This window comes from Schistocerca serialis, chromosome 9 (genome assembly GCF_023864345.2).
Source record: "Schistocerca serialis cubense isolate TAMUIC-IGC-003099 chromosome 9, iqSchSeri2.2, whole genome shotgun sequence".
In the NCBI taxonomy this organism is placed as follows: domain Eukaryota; kingdom Metazoa; phylum Arthropoda; class Insecta; order Orthoptera; family Acrididae; genus Schistocerca; species Schistocerca serialis.
The window spans coordinates 208,234,621-208,254,524 of record NC_064646.1 but is presented as its reverse complement, the minus strand read 5'-3'; the positions used below and the strand labels follow the sequence as shown (position 1 = coordinate 208,254,524).

The 19,904-nt window shown below is 40.1% G+C and overlaps 1 protein-coding gene across 1 annotated transcript in view; it reads right to left on the bottom strand.

Annotated features, from left to right (window-relative positions):
* Positions 1-8,969: 8,969 nt before the first annotated feature.
* Positions 8,970-19,904, bottom strand: part of LOC126418475 (odorant receptor Or2-like) — a 32,953-nt gene continuing 22,018 nt past the window's right edge. The window contains exon 4 of the mRNA XM_050085248.1: positions 8,970-9,175. Coding sequence (XP_049941205.1) covers positions 9,119-9,175 — 57 coding nt within the window. The 3' untranslated portion in view covers positions 8,970-9,118. The remainder of the gene's footprint in view (positions 9,176-19,904) is intronic.

The following is a 19,904-nucleotide window of genomic DNA, read 5'->3' as shown; positions in this document are numbered from 1 at the left end:
ATCTATAGCGTTAGACAACTTCAAACTTATCTCGTCATTCCTTAGTACTTCCGTATCCCACTTCTTTGGGTATTGATTCTTCCTGACTAATGCCTTGAACTTCAGTCTACTCTTCATCACTAGTATATTGTGATCTGAGTCTATATCTGCTCCTGGGTACGCCTTACAACCCAGTATCTGATTTCGGAATCTCTGTCTGACCATGATGTAATCTAATTGAAATCTTCCCGTATCTCCCGGCCTTTTCCAAGTATACCTCCTCCTCTTGTGATTCTTGAACAGGGTATTCGCTATTACTAGCTGAAACTTGTTACAGACTTCAATTAGTTTTCTCCTCTTTTATTCCTTGTCCCAAGCCCATATTCTCCTGTAACCGTTTCTTCTACTCCTTCCCCTACAACTGCATTCCAGTCGCCCATGACTATTAGATTTTCGTCCCCCTTTACAAACTGTATTACCCTTTCAATATCCTCATACACTTTCTCTATCTGATCATCTTCAGCTTGCGACGTCGGCATGTATACCTGAACTATCGTTGTCGGTGTTGGTCTGCTGTCGATTCTGATTAGAACAACCCGGTCACTGAACTGTTCACAGTAACACACCCTCTGCCATACCTTCCTATTCATACCTGTTATACCATTTTCTGCTGCTGTTGATATTACCCGATACTCATCTGACCAGAAATCCTTGTCTTCCTTCCACTTCACTCAACTGACCCCTACTATATCTAGATTGAGCCTTTGCATTTCCCTTCTCAGATTTTCTAGTTTCCCTACCACGTTCAAGCTTCTGACATTCCACGCCCCGACTCGTAGAACGTTATCCTTTCGTTGGTTATTCAATCTTTTTCTCATGGTAACCTCCCCCTTGGTAGTCCCCTTCCAGAGATCCGAATGGGGGACTATTCCGGAATCTTTTGCCAATGGAGAGATCATCATGACACTTCTTCAATTACAGGCCACATGTCCTGTGGATACACGTTACATATCTTTAATGCAGTGGTTTCCATTGCCCTCTGCATTCTCATGTCGTTGATCATTGCTGATTCTTCCGTCTTTAAGGGCCATTTCCCACCCATAGGACAAGAGAGTGCCCTGAACCTCTATCCACTCCCCCGCCCTCTTTGACAAGGCCGTTGGCAGAATGAGGCTGACTTCTTATGCACACATCAAAACAAGTTTTGCATCACCCCGGTTCCCAGAACTCCTGAACGTAGACGTTCACTGTGGATACTGAATCATAGACATATTCCCTTTGACTGTTCAGAGGTGTCAATAAATCCGCCCAAAGATGTAAACAACCTAGCATGAAAAGCGTCTATTACACAGAGGGATCCGACAGCAGATCAGTTCCAGTCATCCCACGAGGAAGGAGGTATTGGATCGTGCAGTCTATAGTTCAACCATACCTAGACGTTCAATACCGCGTTTCGGTCGCGTCCGCACTGTTACGTTGTGCCGCGAAGGGCTCTCAACATGGGAAGTATCCAAACGTCTCGGAGTGGACGAATGCGGTGTTGTTCAGACATGAACGAGATGAAGAGAGACAGAGCTGACGAAGACATGCCTCACTCACTGTAGTGGATGACCGCTACCTACAGATTGTGGCTCCGAGGAACCGTGACGGCAACGCAACCATGTTGAATAATGCTTTTCGTGCAGCCACAGGACGTTGTGTTACGGCTCAAACTGTGCGCAATAGGCTGCATGATGCGCAACTTCACTCCCTACGTCCAGGCCAAGGTCCATCTTTGCAACCACGACACCATGCAGCCCCTGTACAGATTTTCTCAACAACATGCCGAGTGAAAGGCTCAGGATTGGCATCACGTTCTCTTCACCGATGAGTGTCGCATATTCCTTCAACCAGACAATCCTCGGAGACGTGTTTGGAGGCAATCGCGTCAGGTTGAACGCTTTAGACACACAGTGAGTGCAGCAAGGTGGAGGTTCCCTGCTGTTTTGGGGTGGCATTATGTGGGACCGACGCACGCCGCTGGTGGTCATGGTAGGCGCCGTAACGGATGTACGATACGCGAATGCCATTCTCCGACCGATAGTGCAAGCATATAGGCAGCATATTGGCGAGGCATTCGTCTTCTTGGACGATAATTCGCGCCCCCATCGTGCACATCTTGTGAATGACTTCCTTCACCGAGCGAGGTGGCGCAGTGGTTAGCACACTGGACTCGCATTCGGGAGGACGACGGTTCAATCCCGTCTCCAGCCATCCTGATTTAGGTTTTCCGTGATTTCCCTAAATCGTTTCAGGCAAATGCCGGGATGGTTCCTTTGAAAGGGCACGGCCGATTTCCTTCCCCATCCTTCTCTAACCCGAGCTTGCGCTCCGTCTCTAATGACCTCGTTGTCGACGGGACGTTAAACACTAAGCACCACCACCACTTCCTTCAGGATAGTGACATCCCTCGACTAGAGTGGCCAGCACGTTCTTCAGACATTAACCCTATGGAACATATCTGGGATAGACTGAAAAGGGCTATTTATGGACGACATGACCCACCATTCACTCAAAAGGATTTACGCCGAATCGCCGTTGAGGAGTGGGACAATCTGGACCAATAGTATCTTGAAGAACTTGTGGATAGTATGCCACGACGAATACAGGCATGCATCAATGTAAGAGGACAAGCTACTGGGTATTAGAGGTACCGGGGTGTACAGAAATCTGGAGCAGCACCTCTGAGGGTCTCACTGTTTGGTGGTACATCATGAAATGTGTGATGTTTCGCGAGAAATAAAAAGGGCGGAAATTATGTTTATGTTGATCCCTATTCCAATTTTCTGTACAGGTTCTGGAACTCTCGGAACTGAGGTGTAGCAAACCTTTTTTTGATGTGTGTATAAGTAAAAGTTGTTAGTGAAGACAATGTATATCACTTTACGTGTGGAGAAGTACCTCAGTACTACGAAAATATATTAATTTTTGTTCCGCGTTTATCAACTACACATCTCGTCCATTCGTTCATCAATTTTGCAAAAAATACGTAGTTTCCTTTTTGGAGAAACTGTATCTGGATTGCACATACAGATAAAATGGTAACCGTTTCCGCTTTCATTAAAACGAAACCGGTCATAATTCTAAAATACGTGCAATCTACACAGTCCATAAAATTTGTTTCGTTAATTAATTTCTTATGCAACTTGATTACGTCCTTTCCTCTACAGCCATCAATCACAGATATTTCTGTTTCAGTATATCAAGGGGGTCTGTAGCTCGCGGTAGCGTTCTTGCTTCCCGAGCACGGGGTCCCGGGTTCGATTCCCGGCGGGGTCAAGCATTTTTCCTGCCTCGAGATGACTGGGTGTTGTCTTCATCATCATCATTCATCCCCATTACGGTCGGCGGAAGGCGAGATGACTGGGTGTTGTGTCGTCTTCATCATCATCATTCATCCCCATTACGGTCGGAGGAAGGCGAGATGACTGGGTGTTGTGTCGTCTTCATCATCATCATTCATCCCCATTACGGTCGGAGGAAGGCAATGGCAAACTAGGACCTTGCCTAGTAAGGCGGCGCAGGTCTCCCGCGTCGCTCCCCTATCCTCTGTAAAGAAGTAGGGGACTCATCATCATCATCATATCAAGGGGATGCTGATCGCATCTACTCGTCAATGTAGCAGGGTCTGTCGTAGCGCGTATTAATACATAATGATATGTACAGCTGTACTCCTTAAGGCTCCTCGTGGTGCACAGCAGAGGATACTGTTGATGCCTACTATCATCTCTCAACTTCCCTGTTCCATTCTAGAACGGTACCTGCGAAAGTCGACTGTCGACAGCCCTCCGCGTGTGCTCTAGGTTCTCGAATTTTCTAATCGAAGTCAGTTAACAATACTTATATTGGAAGAAGGAAAATTTTGCCCAACTTTCCTAAGAGCGTTGGTTCTCGGAATTTAAACAGTAAGCCTTTCCTTTGCAAACATCGCCTCTTTTGCAGCGTCTGACCCTGGAGTTTTGGATATTGCTGGCATCCCCTTTACTTTTTCGTACTTACCTAACGAACACGTGACGAAACTTTCCGATCTTCTCTGTCTACATTCCCACGCTGATAGAGGTCATACATTGATTAGCAGTACTCAAGAAACACTCGAGTGGATGTTTCGTCGATAAATTACGTTTCCTCATCACGGCATCTGCACCCCACAGAAGTACTTTCGTGAGATAGTTTCAATTTAGGTATTTCCCGGATATTTGTTGTTATTATTTCCCAAAAGTATAATCTAACAGTGATTCATCTCTTCTCCTATTTATGCTCAATACATTCCTAGTCACCGCACTATTTCCTATACTCTGAAGGTCATCCTGCATTTTCGCACAGTTCTGTCACATTTCAACCTGCCTATAGACGGCAGAGAAGACTCACGGAAGTGACGAATTTGTGATATTCGTGGCAAGAATGAAATTAGTAAAGTGAGATCAATCTACTGTAATGAAAAGACCGGTCATGTCTGTAGGGCAAGAGACAATCGTTGGTTTAGTTTGTAAAGTGCAATGAATCTGACGGGAGATTGGGTACATTCCTGCAGGGTCAAGTGTCTTCAACAGTACATCGGTAAGACCTACATCTATAACTGCACACAGACACCGCAAACCACTGTGAAGTACATGGCAGAGGGAACGTACCTTTGCATGACTGCTGAAGTGCCTCTGTGTCCGACGTAATTACTTTGATCTTGTCTTCTCAGTCGCAGCGACAACAATAGGTAGCAAGCTTAATGCCTTCACATTCTTCCGTTAATTCTGGTTGTTGAAATTTTGTAAACAGCCTTTCGTGGGATAATTTGCTTCTATCTTCAACAGTCTGCCATTTCAGTATCTTCTACGCTTCCGTGACGCTCTGCTTTTGAGCAAATACACAGATGACCAGTCGTGCTGCCCCTTTCGTGCACTTTGTATATCCCTATTATCCTACTTGATTCGGGTCGCACGTACCTTAGGAGTATCCACAGATGCTATAGAAATGTGATTTGTAAGCAGTCCCCTATGTAGTCTGACTGCATTTTCCCAGACCCTGCCAGTAAGCTAAGGTCTGTCACCTTCCTTATCAACTACTCAGCCTGTGGAATCTTTCCATTTCATGTGTCCTCAAATTGTTACACACAGCTAGTTGTAAGAGATGACATAATTCTGATTTGAATCAGTGATACTATACACATACAACACAACATTTTTTTCGTTTTGTGAAGTAAATTTCTGTATAGTTAAAACTTGTTTCTAGTTTTATTCAACTCTTCGAAATTTTATCAAGATCCGATTGAATATTTCTACAGCTCCTTTCAGATAATCCTTCGCTATGAGTAATTGTATCATCTGCTAAAAAACTAAGGTTGCTAGCGACATTGCCTGTCAGACCATTAATGTCCAATACTAACAACAAGTGCCCCTTTCCCAGGGCATGCCTGAAGTTATTTCGACTTTCGACGACGATTCTACATCCAAAGTAACATGCTGCACCATGCCTTGCAAGGTACTGTTAACCGAGATACTAAATACCTTTCATATCTTATACGATCCAACTTTTGTCGATGTGGTACCAACTCAAATGTTCTTCGTAATTAACGAAATACTGCTTCTACCTTACTCCCTTGATCCACGCCTGTTACGACGTGATGTGAAAATGTGAATGCTGGCTTTCGTATGATCTGTGTTCTCGTAATCCATGGTGGTAGGCTTGAAAGAAGTAATTCTCTTAGAGATATTGCACTACGTTTGAACTCAGAATATGGTGTGAGATTCTAAAACAGATGGAGTTCAATAAGACTGAACTGTAGTTTTGCGGTTGTCTTCTCTTATGCTTGTCGCAGAGTGCCCGCTGACATACATCCAGTCAAAGTGCACAGTATTTTGTTCAAAGGAGATTTGTAATCCATACATATTACAAATATTTATGTATGAATGTACACTGATTAGACCGAACATTATGATCACATGTCTAATAGCTGGTATGCCCACGTTTCTCACGGTTAGCAGCGACGACGCTTCCTGGCATGGACGTAATAAGGCCTTGGTAGGTCGCTGGAGCGAGTTGGCAACTCACCTGCACACAGGTCTCACCTAATTCTTGTAAATTCCAGGGAGCGGCTCTGTGACGTCTGACGTTAAGTTCAATTACATCTCAGATGTGTTCGTTCGGGTTCAGATCTGGCGAGTTGGGGGCAGGCACATGAATTGTAACTCGCTACTGCGTTGCTCCTGGCCTTGTGGCATGGCGCATTATGTTGTTGAAAAATGCCACTGCTGTCGGGAAACATGAGGATCATGGAGGGGTGCACGTGCTCTGCAACCAGTGTACGGTATTCCTTGGCCGTCATGCTGCCTTGCACGAGCTCTACTAGACCCGTGGTGAATGGTTCCCAGAGAATAACGGGGCCGGTGCCAGTTTGCTTCCGTCCCGCCGTGCAGGTTACAAGGAGCTGTTCACTTGGCGGATTCGCGCCCTCCCATCGGCATTGTGAAGAAGGTATCAGGACTCTTCAGATCACGCAACGTTCTGCCAGTGCGCCAACGTCCAGTGTCGATGGTCACGTACCAGTTTCAGTTCTAGTCGCCGATGTCGTCGTGTTAACGTTGGAACACGCACAGTTCGACAGCTGCGGAGGCCCATCGTTAGGAGCATTCAGTGCACTGTGTGTTCAGAAACATTTGTACTCCGCCCGGCATTAAAGTCCAATTTAGTTCCACCTGCATTGGACGCCGTTCCTGTTTTACCAGTCTGCCGAGTTTACGACGTTCCACATCTGTAGTGAGGGGTGGCCGCCCGACTAGCAACCATTCCTCGCCAGCTGACGCTACTGTCGCGTGGGCGAGCTTACATCGACAGTAGGTCGGTGGTCATAATATACTGGCTGATCAGTGTGTGTGTGTGTGTGTGTGTGTGCATCTTCCACATCTCCTAAACCTTGGACTGATTGCAACAGATCTTCGTACACATATACCTTATTCTGAGGTGATAACTGATGTGCGGGTAAGAACGACCTACTATTGAAAGAGGTTGAGGGAGTGTGATAAGAAGTGTAACCTACTACGCATGAACTCCTAGATTTTATTTACACAATATTTGAGAATGAAAGCTCTTGGTGACTTGCAACGAACTTTTCACATAATTTCAGCCCCTTTCCACAATTTCTTATGGCTAAGAACCCCTACAAATTAATGAAAGGAAAATTGTTTATCGCCTACCACTTTTCCGCTGCCCATGAAGTAGCAGTGATGTATGAGGCATGACATAATAATTTATTACTTCCTTACTACTAACTGTGTTAGCTACTAACTTTATAGACAGTGTGCATACATACTGCTGAACGTATGTCCTAAATTATAGGGTTTTATGAACAATGAGACGGGTGAGAAACTGCCGCATCGTACTTAACGTTTAAATTTATTATGTGCTGCAATCTTTTTGTGAAATTACAAATATTTTTCCGAAAAATTAAGGTATTTGGAAAAGATAAATCACGTTCCAAGGCACAACACTCTCATGTATCTAGGAACAAGTATTAGACAGAAATTAAAAAGCGTTGTAATTGAGAAAATATAACAGTACTGTATTGAACTGAGTGCCTGTTACGCTGTTACTCTGATAAACACAAATAAAATGTATGTGAAAACAAATTAATCAGAAATATTACCAAATTCTAGTTTCGAGGTATATACATTCTGAAACAGAAGCTATTGGCAACCAGCATATATCCCCATTTCCAAACCAGGTGAAATCGTTAAGACATTGAATAAGCTCAGTTCATTTGAATGTATCATAAGTCCTTAAAAGTGCAAGTCTTAAAACATTTACCAATGCTGCGCAAAACGCGACTTTATATATACCAACAACAAAAACTGCAGAAAATGGCGGAAACTGTTTATGGCGGTCTCTACTGCGCACTCCTTCGTGTGATTCTAAGATCGGTCACTAGACGACCAAAACCATGGAATGTTTCGCGGTTTAGTATCCAAGGAACAACACATCCCTTAAAGCAGCAGTAAAAGAACATTTGAAACGAGTTTCAGTATTTCTGATTTCCTACCTTCAGTTTCAGTTTCTGTTTTATTTTACGACGAGATGTTTTCGAGAGAACTGTGGAGCACGTTTCGGGCAATTTTGCTACGCATCAGAAGGGTAGTGAACACCGAACGGTAGCACATGTCAGCAGAGTTCCAATTGTCTTTCAGCGCACGATATACAATGACACTCTCTGACATAACGATGAAATTTCATACTTATCCTTTGTAGGGAGGTGTTGGTCGTTACAGGGCTCATTACCACAAGACGACAGGGAAACTACATCACGATAACACTGTCAGCCATCACCGATGGTGAACGACTCTTTCAGACAGCCAACGCTTCCAGTTGGTAAAACGTCACCAAGCAAATGAATTAAAGGCGGCTGGAAGACTACAAATCGACATGAACATGCAACATGCTGCGTCAAAGCTATAACATAACAGCCTTTGGACTGAATGCCTCGGCAACACCTACAAGAATAACAGTTGTGAAAGTCTGGTACACTGCTGTTATACAACATTTGTAAATTTGATTCACTTATCACTAATGACTCACTCTTAACTTTACAATGAGTAATAATGATTCAGTCAACTCTTTGCACCAAAGTTATAGAAACATATACTGTAACATATCTCAAAAGTTATTTTCGTTTTTTATTTATTTTTTTACACGTTATATTACAGAAACATGAGCGTCGCGCATAAATGAGAATAACATATTTGTGAAAGTTGGAATTTACTTTCTATTCTATTATTTTAAATTTTATGTCCTACATTCTGAAATGTGTTTAATATCAGTTGATGCATATATAAAGCGTAATTTAAAAATTACGTGCAACACGACTATAGCTATGCAAGTAAGTAATTGTGGCGTAGGAAAACACAAATGAATACAAACTCTTTTTACTACATTTTATGTGAAAATGAATCTTCATTGTTCTTTAGGTATGTTACATCAAACTTTTATAAATGTTTCTCATATCTTTCCGAGGAAATTATTTCATAAATATACATTTGCAAAAGGACATGGAAATCATTAATGTAAGAGTATCCATACAAGGTCTACTGCATTTAACTTTGCTGCGCGAGTCCTTCATCTAGCGTTTGTTCATTTGGCCCAACAGAGCGTAGTAGGAGTAAGACGCATTCACCAACTGTAACAGAGATGAAGAGAGATAAAACATGCTAGTGGAATGTGATGCTAATACCACAGTTTGCTTAGAATTTATTTTTAATACTTCAGCTTACAAGTTTCAAAGCATTCAAAGTTTACATTATATAAGAATGTGACAACAAGTCTCCATATTTGTAATAACTCTTATGGGAACACCATGAAAAACTTTTCTGACTGATGCTGGAACGATTACATGCACAAAGGGTGATGTGTCATCAAACAGATCAGCTTCAGAAAGGGGTAGCTTCACATTTTAAGAGTTACTGTACAACGCCGCGACGTGAAATACTGATATTGTATGGTAAGTTTCAGTACGAAGAATGGGTTGGATCTCCCACTGATGAAGACAGCCATGTTGTAAGTTGCGCTGGGTACCGAGGTTCAGTGACAAATCACAATAATAATACGATATCACCCGTGGCTGCAAAGTGGTGTTCCATTGTGTTGGTTATATTACCTGGACAGCTGCGTAATTCAATACAGAATGCAGTAAGACACTGTTGAGCAGTGGGCCACAGTGCAGTCAGCAGCATCAGGGCTGGCAACCAAGAAAGTTGCCCACACAAGGTGAAGAATAACTGGAGAATTTCCCTGCACATGGCGAAGAACTGGAGTATGATTTGCCTGCACAGAGAGACGAATAGATGCCTTGTATACCAACGCAAGGCAGTGACTACTGGTTGGCTAAGTGGCCCAATCACAGACTACTGACCCCAAGGTAGGCGGTTCATAGTGGATGTAAGTCAGCCAGCTGATGGCCCTCCAGCTGTAGGGCACCAAGTCAGTAGCGTTTGTACTTAGGCATGGATGCCAAACTGACCAAAAGTGTACACAGTCTCTGGCAGTGACATACTGATGTAGACTGGCCTAGGCCTTAACTCTTAGCTGACTCCTGTTGGTGACTAATGGAAGTACTCATGTAAATTTGGTCAGCCACTTTTCTCGAAGCAGGATGGGGCACCACGCAGTGTCGTTGGATACACAGTTGTAAACAAGTTGTTTCACAGGGATACAATTTGGCTCAACAATAACTTAATATGAAATTTACTTAATATAATTATTAGAGTCTATTCTTATATGAAAGGTGTTTTGATCTTCTGTCTGCCCAATATTTCTTTATTCTTTCAGATATTTTCTTTCTTTCTTCATCTGAGACCACTCTTCCTGTACTCCTTTTACTGATTTTCATTTGTAGTCTGGTTTGCTGGTCTTGCAGCATTCTGCTTTTCTCTGTCTTGTTTTTTAGGTCATCTAATATAATTTGGAGATCTTTTATATCTTCCTTAACTTCTGTGATCCATTTAATGTTGCTCTTGCTATTCCACATTTTTTGTATTATTCTTTTACTAATTCTGTTTTCTTTAGTTCTCATCAGATGTCCAAAGAATGAGATGCGTTTCTTCCTGATCGTGCTCATGACAGGTCCTATTTTCTTATATACTGTTTCATTTGATGATATTCTCCAATGTACATTTATTTTATACTGTTTGTTTACACATGTCCTAATTATTCTTCTTTCTATTTTTAGTATTCTGTCAATTTCTGCTGTATTAGTTGTTTTGAAGATAGTTTCAGCTGCATACGTTATTTCTGGATGTGTAACTGTCTTATAGTGTTTTAATCTTGCATCTATAGACAGGCTTTTCTTGTTGTATGTACTTTTAGTAATGTTATTTGCGTAGTTCAGTTTTTTTATTCTATTCTGCCATGATGGATTCTCATTTAGATTGTATGTTATTATTTCCCCTAAATATTTGAATTTATCAACAATTTTGATTTCCTGTTCTCCTATTGTAATTTTGTTTGCAAGTGGTGAGTCAGTTAGCGTAATCTCCGTTTTTCCAAATGATATTCTAAGGCCTACTTACTGTGCTATTTCTTGTAGTGATTTCGCTTGTTGCCTGGCTTCTTGAACGGTGTTGGCTAGGACAGCAAGATTATCAGCGAATCCCCAGCAGTGTAAGCTAATATCATCTTATGCACTTCGAATTCTTATCATCTTTGGATTGTCCTTGTACTATTCTCTCATTATGTATTCCAGTGCACAGCTGAACAGTAATGGTGATAGGCAGTCACCTTGTCTTAAGCCTGTTTTTACGAGGAATTGTTCCGAAATTTCTCCTCTTAACTTCACTTTTGATTTGGTGTTGGTTAGAGTAAGTTGTATTATTTTAATTAGTTTTGGATGGAGTCCTAGATTTCTTAAAATTTTTAATACTGATGGTCTGTGGAGACAGACATATGCCTTCTTAAAATCGACAAATGTTATTGCCAGAGGTTTGTTCCGTTTCTTGTAGTACGCCACAATCAATTTTAAACTAATTATCTGCTCTGCACAGCTTCTCCATGGTCTGGAACCTCCCTGATATTCCCCTAACTCCTGTTCTAATTGCTTCTTGATTTTGTATGTGCAATCTAGGAGAGGGATTCCTCTGTAGTTGTCTGGGTTGCTCTTATTTCCCTTTTTGTGTAGTGGGTGGATGATAGCTGTGGTCCAATGTTTGGGGAATCGTTCTGTTACCCAAATTGTTGTTAGAGCCATGTGTAAGGAGGTCTTGACTACGTCACTTGCATATTTCCACATTTCAACACAAACCTGATCTTCTCTACAAGCCTTATAAGCTTTTTGTTCCTTAAGAATTTTTTCTACTTCTTGGAAAGTTGGAGGGTCTAGTTTGTTAGGTTTGGGTTTTATTGGGGTATCTATGTTGGTTTGTAAGGGTTCTTTGGGTTCCTCGCAATTCAGAAGTTTATTAAATGCTTTTGCCATCTTCATCTTTCAGTATTAGTGTAGGGGCATCAAATTGTTGTAGTTGTTTACCAAAGATTTTATAGTGGTTCCTGGAGCTGGTTTTATGATAGTTACCTTCTATAGAGTTTATAATATCTTTATGAAATCCTCTCTTGATTCTTCTAATATTTTGTGTGATTTTTTTTTCTTTCATTTTTTAGGTTTATGGCATTTTCTTCAGTTTTATGTGTTTGAAACTTTAACAATGCTTGGTGTCTATCTTCATGGAATTTGTCACATTCTGATGTCCACCATGCATGTTTCCCTCGTGGGTTCAAGGGAGCTAGATTCTCGGCTTCTTTTTTAAGATTAGGCACTAGTTATTCGAGATCATCTGTTAATTTGATGGTTTGTGTTATTTGTTGGTTTTTATTATCTTTAATTAACTGATGTGGGTCAAACTTCCTTTTTATTTTATTAGTTTTTCCGGTCCTCTTCTTTAATGGATTTAATTTGATTTTAATTTTAACTATATAATGGTCTGGGCCTGTGTCTACTCTTCTCAGTATTTTAACATTGTGGATCTCCTTATGAAAATTTTTGTCCATACAGACATGGTCTAGCTGCCACTCCTCCTTCCTCCAGTCCGGATGTTTCCATGTCTTAAGTTTATTTGTCTTCCTCTTAAAGTATGTTGATTTAGACATAAGGTTGTGTTCTCTCCAGAGTTCTACAAGTCTTTGACCGTTTTTCTTCGTAAATTTATGTGGACTCCATTTTCCAATTATATCTTCTGAAAGGTGGCTACACCGAGCCACTGCGCCAGAGATTGCGCCAAAGAGTATTATTAAGCCACCTCCACAGTGCTTGGAGAGAAGTCGTAGAAGACAGTGCTTGTCGAGAGCTCGTGGTAGTCAGTGCCTGTCGAGGACTCGGGGTAGTCTGTGCTGAGATGTTGTAGCAGAGAGTGTTTGTTGAGATGTGCTATTAGGCAGTGCTTGCTGAGATGTGATATTGGAGAGTTCCGGTTGAGATGTGATAGTAGAGAGTCGGTGTGAGATATAATGTAAGGATTAGAGTGATTTTCATCAATATAAATGAGGTAACTAACTCCGTTTCTTTTTATTTCAGTGTCCTAAATAATGCGTCATTACAGGTTCAGTCAACAAAGCATCTGGCGTGTGTTCTTGTATTAGAGTTTAATTCTCCTTTCCTTACGCAATTATAGTATTTGTAATTATCTTTTATCACGTCAGTATAAGTGGTATTTGAAATTTCTTGTCTTGTTGAAGAAGAACTGTGCCAGATGTGTACGTTGAGTCACACTCCCACACACAGAACAATTACATTTGTGCTTTGCTTTTGTAGGTTTTATAGTTGCTAGGGGACTTAATTAATTAATTGTGTTAACGGAAATTTTCATTTCATTCTTTGTTGTTGTTCTACGCAGTCAGATTGCGTAATAGTACTAGTCAGGGCCAACCGTTTACGAAACAGCGTAATCGGACTTACAGCTACTAAAAACTAAAAATATTTCAACCATATTTAATTAAGCCCCCATGCACGTGGCGACCGCTGCTTCGGATCGTCCCTTGGAATCTTCTGATTGTAAAAATAGTAGACCGTAGTATTGTTGTAGTAATTTCAGTTTAGTAATTGTAGTCTATTTTGCATGTGTAGATTTGGTAATTGTCATTCTTCTAATGGTATTTTTTCTCAGAATTTGATTTGTTGTCTTGTATACACGTTTGACAATTTAGTGCAATTATTTCAATTGTTCGATTAATCGTGTTTCAGGGAAACATTTTATGTAAATGCTATTGTTGGAGATAAAGAGTCATTGTGTGTAATTTTCGTACAGTGACGAATTTTTTTATGTTTTGTAAATGATTACGCGATCAATGAAAAAGGCGAAAATGATGAATAGTGAGAATGACGAAATTGTTAACATGGCGAACTCGCCAACAGAGGGAAACAGTATGATGGATAATGAAGTGGAAAACAATGTAATAAGTCGGGAAAATAGTCTGGAACCATTTCAAAATTTTTCTCAATCAGAAAATTCACAGAATCCGAGATTAACGACAGAAGATTCTGGAATAGTATCGAACACAGATAGCCTTATGGCTATGCAGAAGGAAGTTAGTTTTGCGGGAAATGTTAGGGGCGAAAAGAATTCTGAACCTTTTAACATGGAGCAGTTGATGGGTGTAATATTAAATTTGGGATGAGAATTAAAAACACGGTTAGACTCACAAATGGGAACAATGGAAAAACGGTTAGACTCACTGGGATCACAATTACGATCTGAATTAAAAACAGATAGGGGAACAATGGAAAAACGGTTAGACTCACTGGGATCACAAATGGGAACAATGGAAACACGGTTAGACTCACGAATAGGGACATGTTTCAAAAACATGAAAGATGAATTGAAGAAAGAAATCAGAGAAGAAGTACAACCGATTTTGAATTCTCACAATAATAGATTAATTGCAGTAGAGATTAGACAAAAGGAACAGGATAGAGAACAGGAGGAAAGAGATCGCGTGATAGTACAGAAATTTTCAACGCGCACACGATAAGAAGGAAATATTTGAGAGAATCGAGGAATCCGTACCAAATGACAGATTAAATAATCTAACACAACAATATGAACAGTTAACTACCAAATGTGTCAATACTGAAACCCGAGTCACGACACTTACGGAAGACGTAAATAAACAGAAAGAACAAATAGGTGACTCATCGGAAAGAGTTGAGGAGATTTCAGATAAACTGACAAGTCTTAGTTTAAGTGGGGACAGAGATTCAGATGATACAGCACCATTGCCATTTGCAGAAACCGAAGAGTATCAGAACATAAATAAACATGTTGAAAATCAGGGAAAGTTTAATGAACGCGTTAAAAGGGAAGTTGAGGCATTACGAAAGCAAGTCAAACAGATCGAAGGCGAAATTGTAGGAAAAGACAGCAAAAGAAATTTGGAATCACAGATAGCAGAGGGGTTTGAAGAAAATAATTTGTTTCATTTACGGGATGCGACAAGAGAGCGCCAGGCGCGCGAACTTGACAATAATCGTCATTGGGACTGGGACAGACGCGGTAGGTGTTCGTCGCCACGAGGCGAAAACTTTGACTATGAACACTTTTCGACTGTTCGGAAATTTAAGATCTTTCGTAATTCTAAGAATGACATACATCCATTTTCATGGTTAGATCAATTAATGTACGCACTTCCACCGAATTGGCCACTAAGACACAAACTGGAAATTAAGTGCGGCTATTAAGTCCTCAGGGGATTCACTATTCTAAGTGAATATGTGCCGTAGCGAGCATAGGGCCCCGAGCTGTAGTGGTGCTATTTCTCTTTTAGTTTTCTGCACCGCTGCCTACTCTTTTACTATTCTTTGCATCTGTCAAACCAACTCTTCGTCTATCAATCTATCTAGACAGTAGATAAACAATAACCGGATATGACTGTTTTACCCAAAAGTGATTTCGGAAATTACCGCTTGGACTTACTATATTTTCTGCAGCATTCATTTGTAGTTTAAATGAAATTTTACCTGTTTATCTTCGTGACAATATTACTTCATATGTTGACGACATTCTTATTGCTAAACATTCTTGGAGTTGAGCATAACAAAATTTTTGGATTCATCATTACGTATTTTTGCAAAAGTTGGCATTACAGTGAACTTAGAAAAATCTGAATTTGGTCGTTCTCAGGTGAAATTTCTCGGTCACATTATTTGAACAGAAGGTATTCTTCCTGATCAAAAAAAAAAAAAAAAAAAAAAAAAAAGTTAGACGCTATTCCTAACTATGCTGTTCCTACCACAAAACGTGATGTTCGTAGTTTCCTTGGTGTCTGTAATTTTCTTAGACGCTTTGTTAGATTGGACAATTTGGCCACAACTCGATTATGTGAACTATCTGGAAAGAAATCTAATTGGTGTTGGGATGAGGAAGCTCAGTCAGAATTTGAACAACTCCGTGATGCTTTCGTTGCTGCTCCACTTCTTTCACATCCGGATCTATCTAAAGATTTTTGTTTGGCGACGGACTCATCACACAAAGGCCTAGGTGCACATTTATTTCAAGAGATAGAAGAAGACGGCGTTGTAGTACAAAAGCCTATTGCATTTGGAAGTCGTGTTCTTTCTAAATCAGAAAAGAATTATTCGATTACGGAACTTGAAGCTTTGGCTGTTGTTTGGGCTTTCACAAAATTTCGGACATTTTTGTTTGGCAGACATACTAAGGTTTACACCGATCATCGAGCTCTGGAATTTCTTATGTCAACAAAATTAACTCACGGCAGATTGTCACGATGGGCGTTGTACCTACAGGAATTTGATTTTAGTATTGTTTACATACAAGGTTCTTCAAATATTGTTGCTGATGCTTTATCACGTGCACCTATGGGTTTGAAACAAAGTGCTGAAGAGGACTGCAAAGAAAACAATTATTGTTTGATGTATGTTCAAGAAGAAATCTACAAACCAACCATTGGGAATTACAGCTTACATGATGAAAGTTCAGAGAATGGTGTGCGACTCATAAACTTTGCAATGGCAAATGGTCTCACATTAAGCAGCACAAAATTGCAACACAAACGCATTCATTTAGGGACATGGATATCACCAGATGGAAAAGTAGTGAACCAGATTGACCATGTCGCCATCCAAAGACGATTTCAAAACAGTATTAAAGACGTTAGAACTTTTAGGGGAGCAGATTGTGAGCCAGATCATATTTTAATCATAGCTCAAATGAAAATAAAGCTAAAAAAGAAACAAAGTACAAATAGGGTTGAAATTAAAAGGTACGATGTAGAAAATCTGGAAGAAGAAAAAATAAAAGAAAACTTTAGGAAAGAAATGGAAATTAACCTATCGGAATCTAGACTGACACGTAGTGACCAGCAAGACGTGGAAAGTAGATGGAGACACCTCAGAAACAGTATTCAAGATGTAGCTTCCAAAACTATAAATAAAAGAAAACGAACTAACAAAATCTGGTTTAATATAAAGTGTCAAGAAAGAGTACTGGAGAGGCAAAATGCGAGGAAGACATGGTTACAAGACATGGACAATATTACACTAAAGGAGAGATACTATAAAATCCGCAAGGAAACACAACGAACTCTAAGACAAGAGAAGAGAAAACACTACAACAACATGGTAAGAGAAGCGGAGGATGATTTCAAGCATCACAGAGCAAGGCAGATGTACCAGAATATAAAAAAGGCCTTGGGAAAATTCACTAAAAGGGAACAGTTTATAAAGGACCATAATGGGAAAATACTTACAAACAAGAATGACATACAAGAAACATGGAAGACATACTTTACACAGCTGCTCAACTGCAATGATCCACAATATTACTTTACATTTGAAGAACCAGATACAGTTGATATACAAGTCACCACACCATCAGTAAATGAAATAAGACAAACAATAAAGAAATTAAAGAACAACAATGCCTGTGGGAAAGACCAGGTATATGCTGAGCTTTTAAAAAATGGAGGACCACAATTGGAAATACAACTACATTCCTTAATTGAAACAATTTGGGAGACAGAAAACATACCGGCCGATTGGAAAACTGCAATTATATGCCCCATCTTTAAGAAGAATGATCCCCTTGTCTGTGATAACTACAGAGGAATTGCCCTACTCGATGTCACGTATAAAATTTTGTCGATGTGTATACTACACAGACTGATTCCCATAACCGAAGAACTGATTGGGGACTACCAACGTGGTTTCCGCACTAACAGATCCACTTTGGATCACTTATTCACATTGAGACAAATAAATGAGAAGGCATGGGAATTTAATGTAGATATCCATATTCTCTTTATAGACTTCAAGAAGCCCTATGATAGCATACACCGACAGACACTCTTAAACACCATGAAAGAATTTGAAATACCATTAAAATTAATCAAATTAGTTAAAATGTGTTTGGAAGAAACCACATGCAAAGTTAAGACACCTGCAGGAGAGACTGAAAATTTTAAGGCGTACACTGGACTGAGACAAGGGGATGCCATCTCACCTATTCTATTTAATATTATCTTAGAGAAGATTGATAGAGAATTCACCAAAACTAATCCACAAGGGATCCAACTGCAGGGACAGAACATCACTAGACTTGCTTATGCAGATGATGTAGCCTTAATAAGCACTTCAAAAGCTGAATTAATCGGGATGATGCAAAATTATTACAAAATAGCTGAGAAAGCTGGACTTCATGTGAATGAAGAAAAGACAGAATATCTAGTCATAAGTAAAATACTTCAAAAGAATACACCACTGACCGTAAATGGTCTCATTTTCAAGGCAGTTGACCACTTCAAGTACTTAGGGAGTCTTTTTAGCAGAGACAATAGAGCAGAAATAGAAATAGACGCCCGTCTAGCAGCAGCTAATAGAACTTTTTACAGCTGTATCAAAATTTTAAGGATGAGATCACTTAGTACTGAATTCAGAATCCGTTTTTATCAGTCAACTATTGTACCAGTAGCATTATATGGATGTGAAGCTATTACATTCAGGAAAAAAGATGAAGAAAATCTGTTAATATTTGAAAGAGAAATACTAAGAAAAATATTTGGACCAATCTTCGATGAAAATGTCATGGAGTGGAGGATAAGGAAAAATGAAGAACTACGGGAGCTGTACAAACATAGTACCATTGTGGAAATGTTAAAGAAGAGAAGACTGAACTGGGCTGGTCATGTAGCAAGGATGCCGGAGAACAGACTACCCAAAATAGCATCCACTAAGAAACTAGAAGGAAAGAGAAGAAGAGGAAGACCTCGAATTAGGTGGATGGAAAATATCCGGGGAAGATGCAGCTAGGATGGGCATCAACTCTGATTGGACAACAATTTCCCTGGATATAAATAATTGGAAGAGGCACGTAGAGCAGGTGTATGGTCGATAAGGCCTTAGCCACGTGTAAAGTAAAAAGTAAAGTAAAGTAAGTATATTCAAGGTGTTGCGTTTGAGAACTTTATTTCGTCTTCGCTCCAGGACATCGCTAAGGAGCAAAATAAGGATCCAATCTGGAAGGACATTAAGGAGAAGTGGAGGAGAAAGGAAAGTGTAGCGATTAGACAGCATTATTTAGTTCGCAATGACATTCTTTTTAAACGAAAATCGGTCGACAACTCTGTTTGTTTAGTTTGTATTCCTGATGAGTGGGTTAATAAGCTGATTTGGTATACGCATTTCAGTTATGCACACTTTGGTCCCAGAAAATGCTTTCATAAATTACGAGAAAATTGTTACTTCAGTTATATGGAAAAACGTATTCGATCTGTTCTGGCCAAATGCAAATTATGTCAAAAGGCTAAGCCGCCAACAGTTTCTCATAGAGCACCGTTGTTTCCTATCATTCCAGCGAAATTAAAGGAGATGGCTGCAGTCGATTTGTTCGGTCCAGTGGTTCGTTCTTCTTATGGGTTTGCGTATATTTTCGTAGCAGTGGAGTTGACGTCAAAATATGTGTGTTTTACATCTTTACGCAAAGCAACAGCTCGTTCAGTATCTAACGCTTTCATCAAACATTTTCTTAAAGAAGTTGGTCATGTTGATAAGGTTATATCAGATAATGGATCACAGTTTCGTTCTAAAATTTGGCTTCGTACTCTACAGCGTCGTAAAATTAAACCAATTTTCATTTCACTTTTCCACCCTCAATCTAATGCTTCAGAGAGATGGATGAAGGAAATCAATAAATTGTGTCGTCTTTATTGTCATCAGAATTACAGAACGTGGGATCAGTATCTTCATATTTTTCAAAACATTCTGAATGAACTTCCTAATGACTCAACTTCTTTACCGCCAATACTGATATTAAAAAACAAAACACCGACAAATCGCATATCTGAAATCGTTCCTTTTCCGCCTTCACGGAAACTGCGGCATTCTGAAGTTGTCAACCTGGCCCTACAAAATA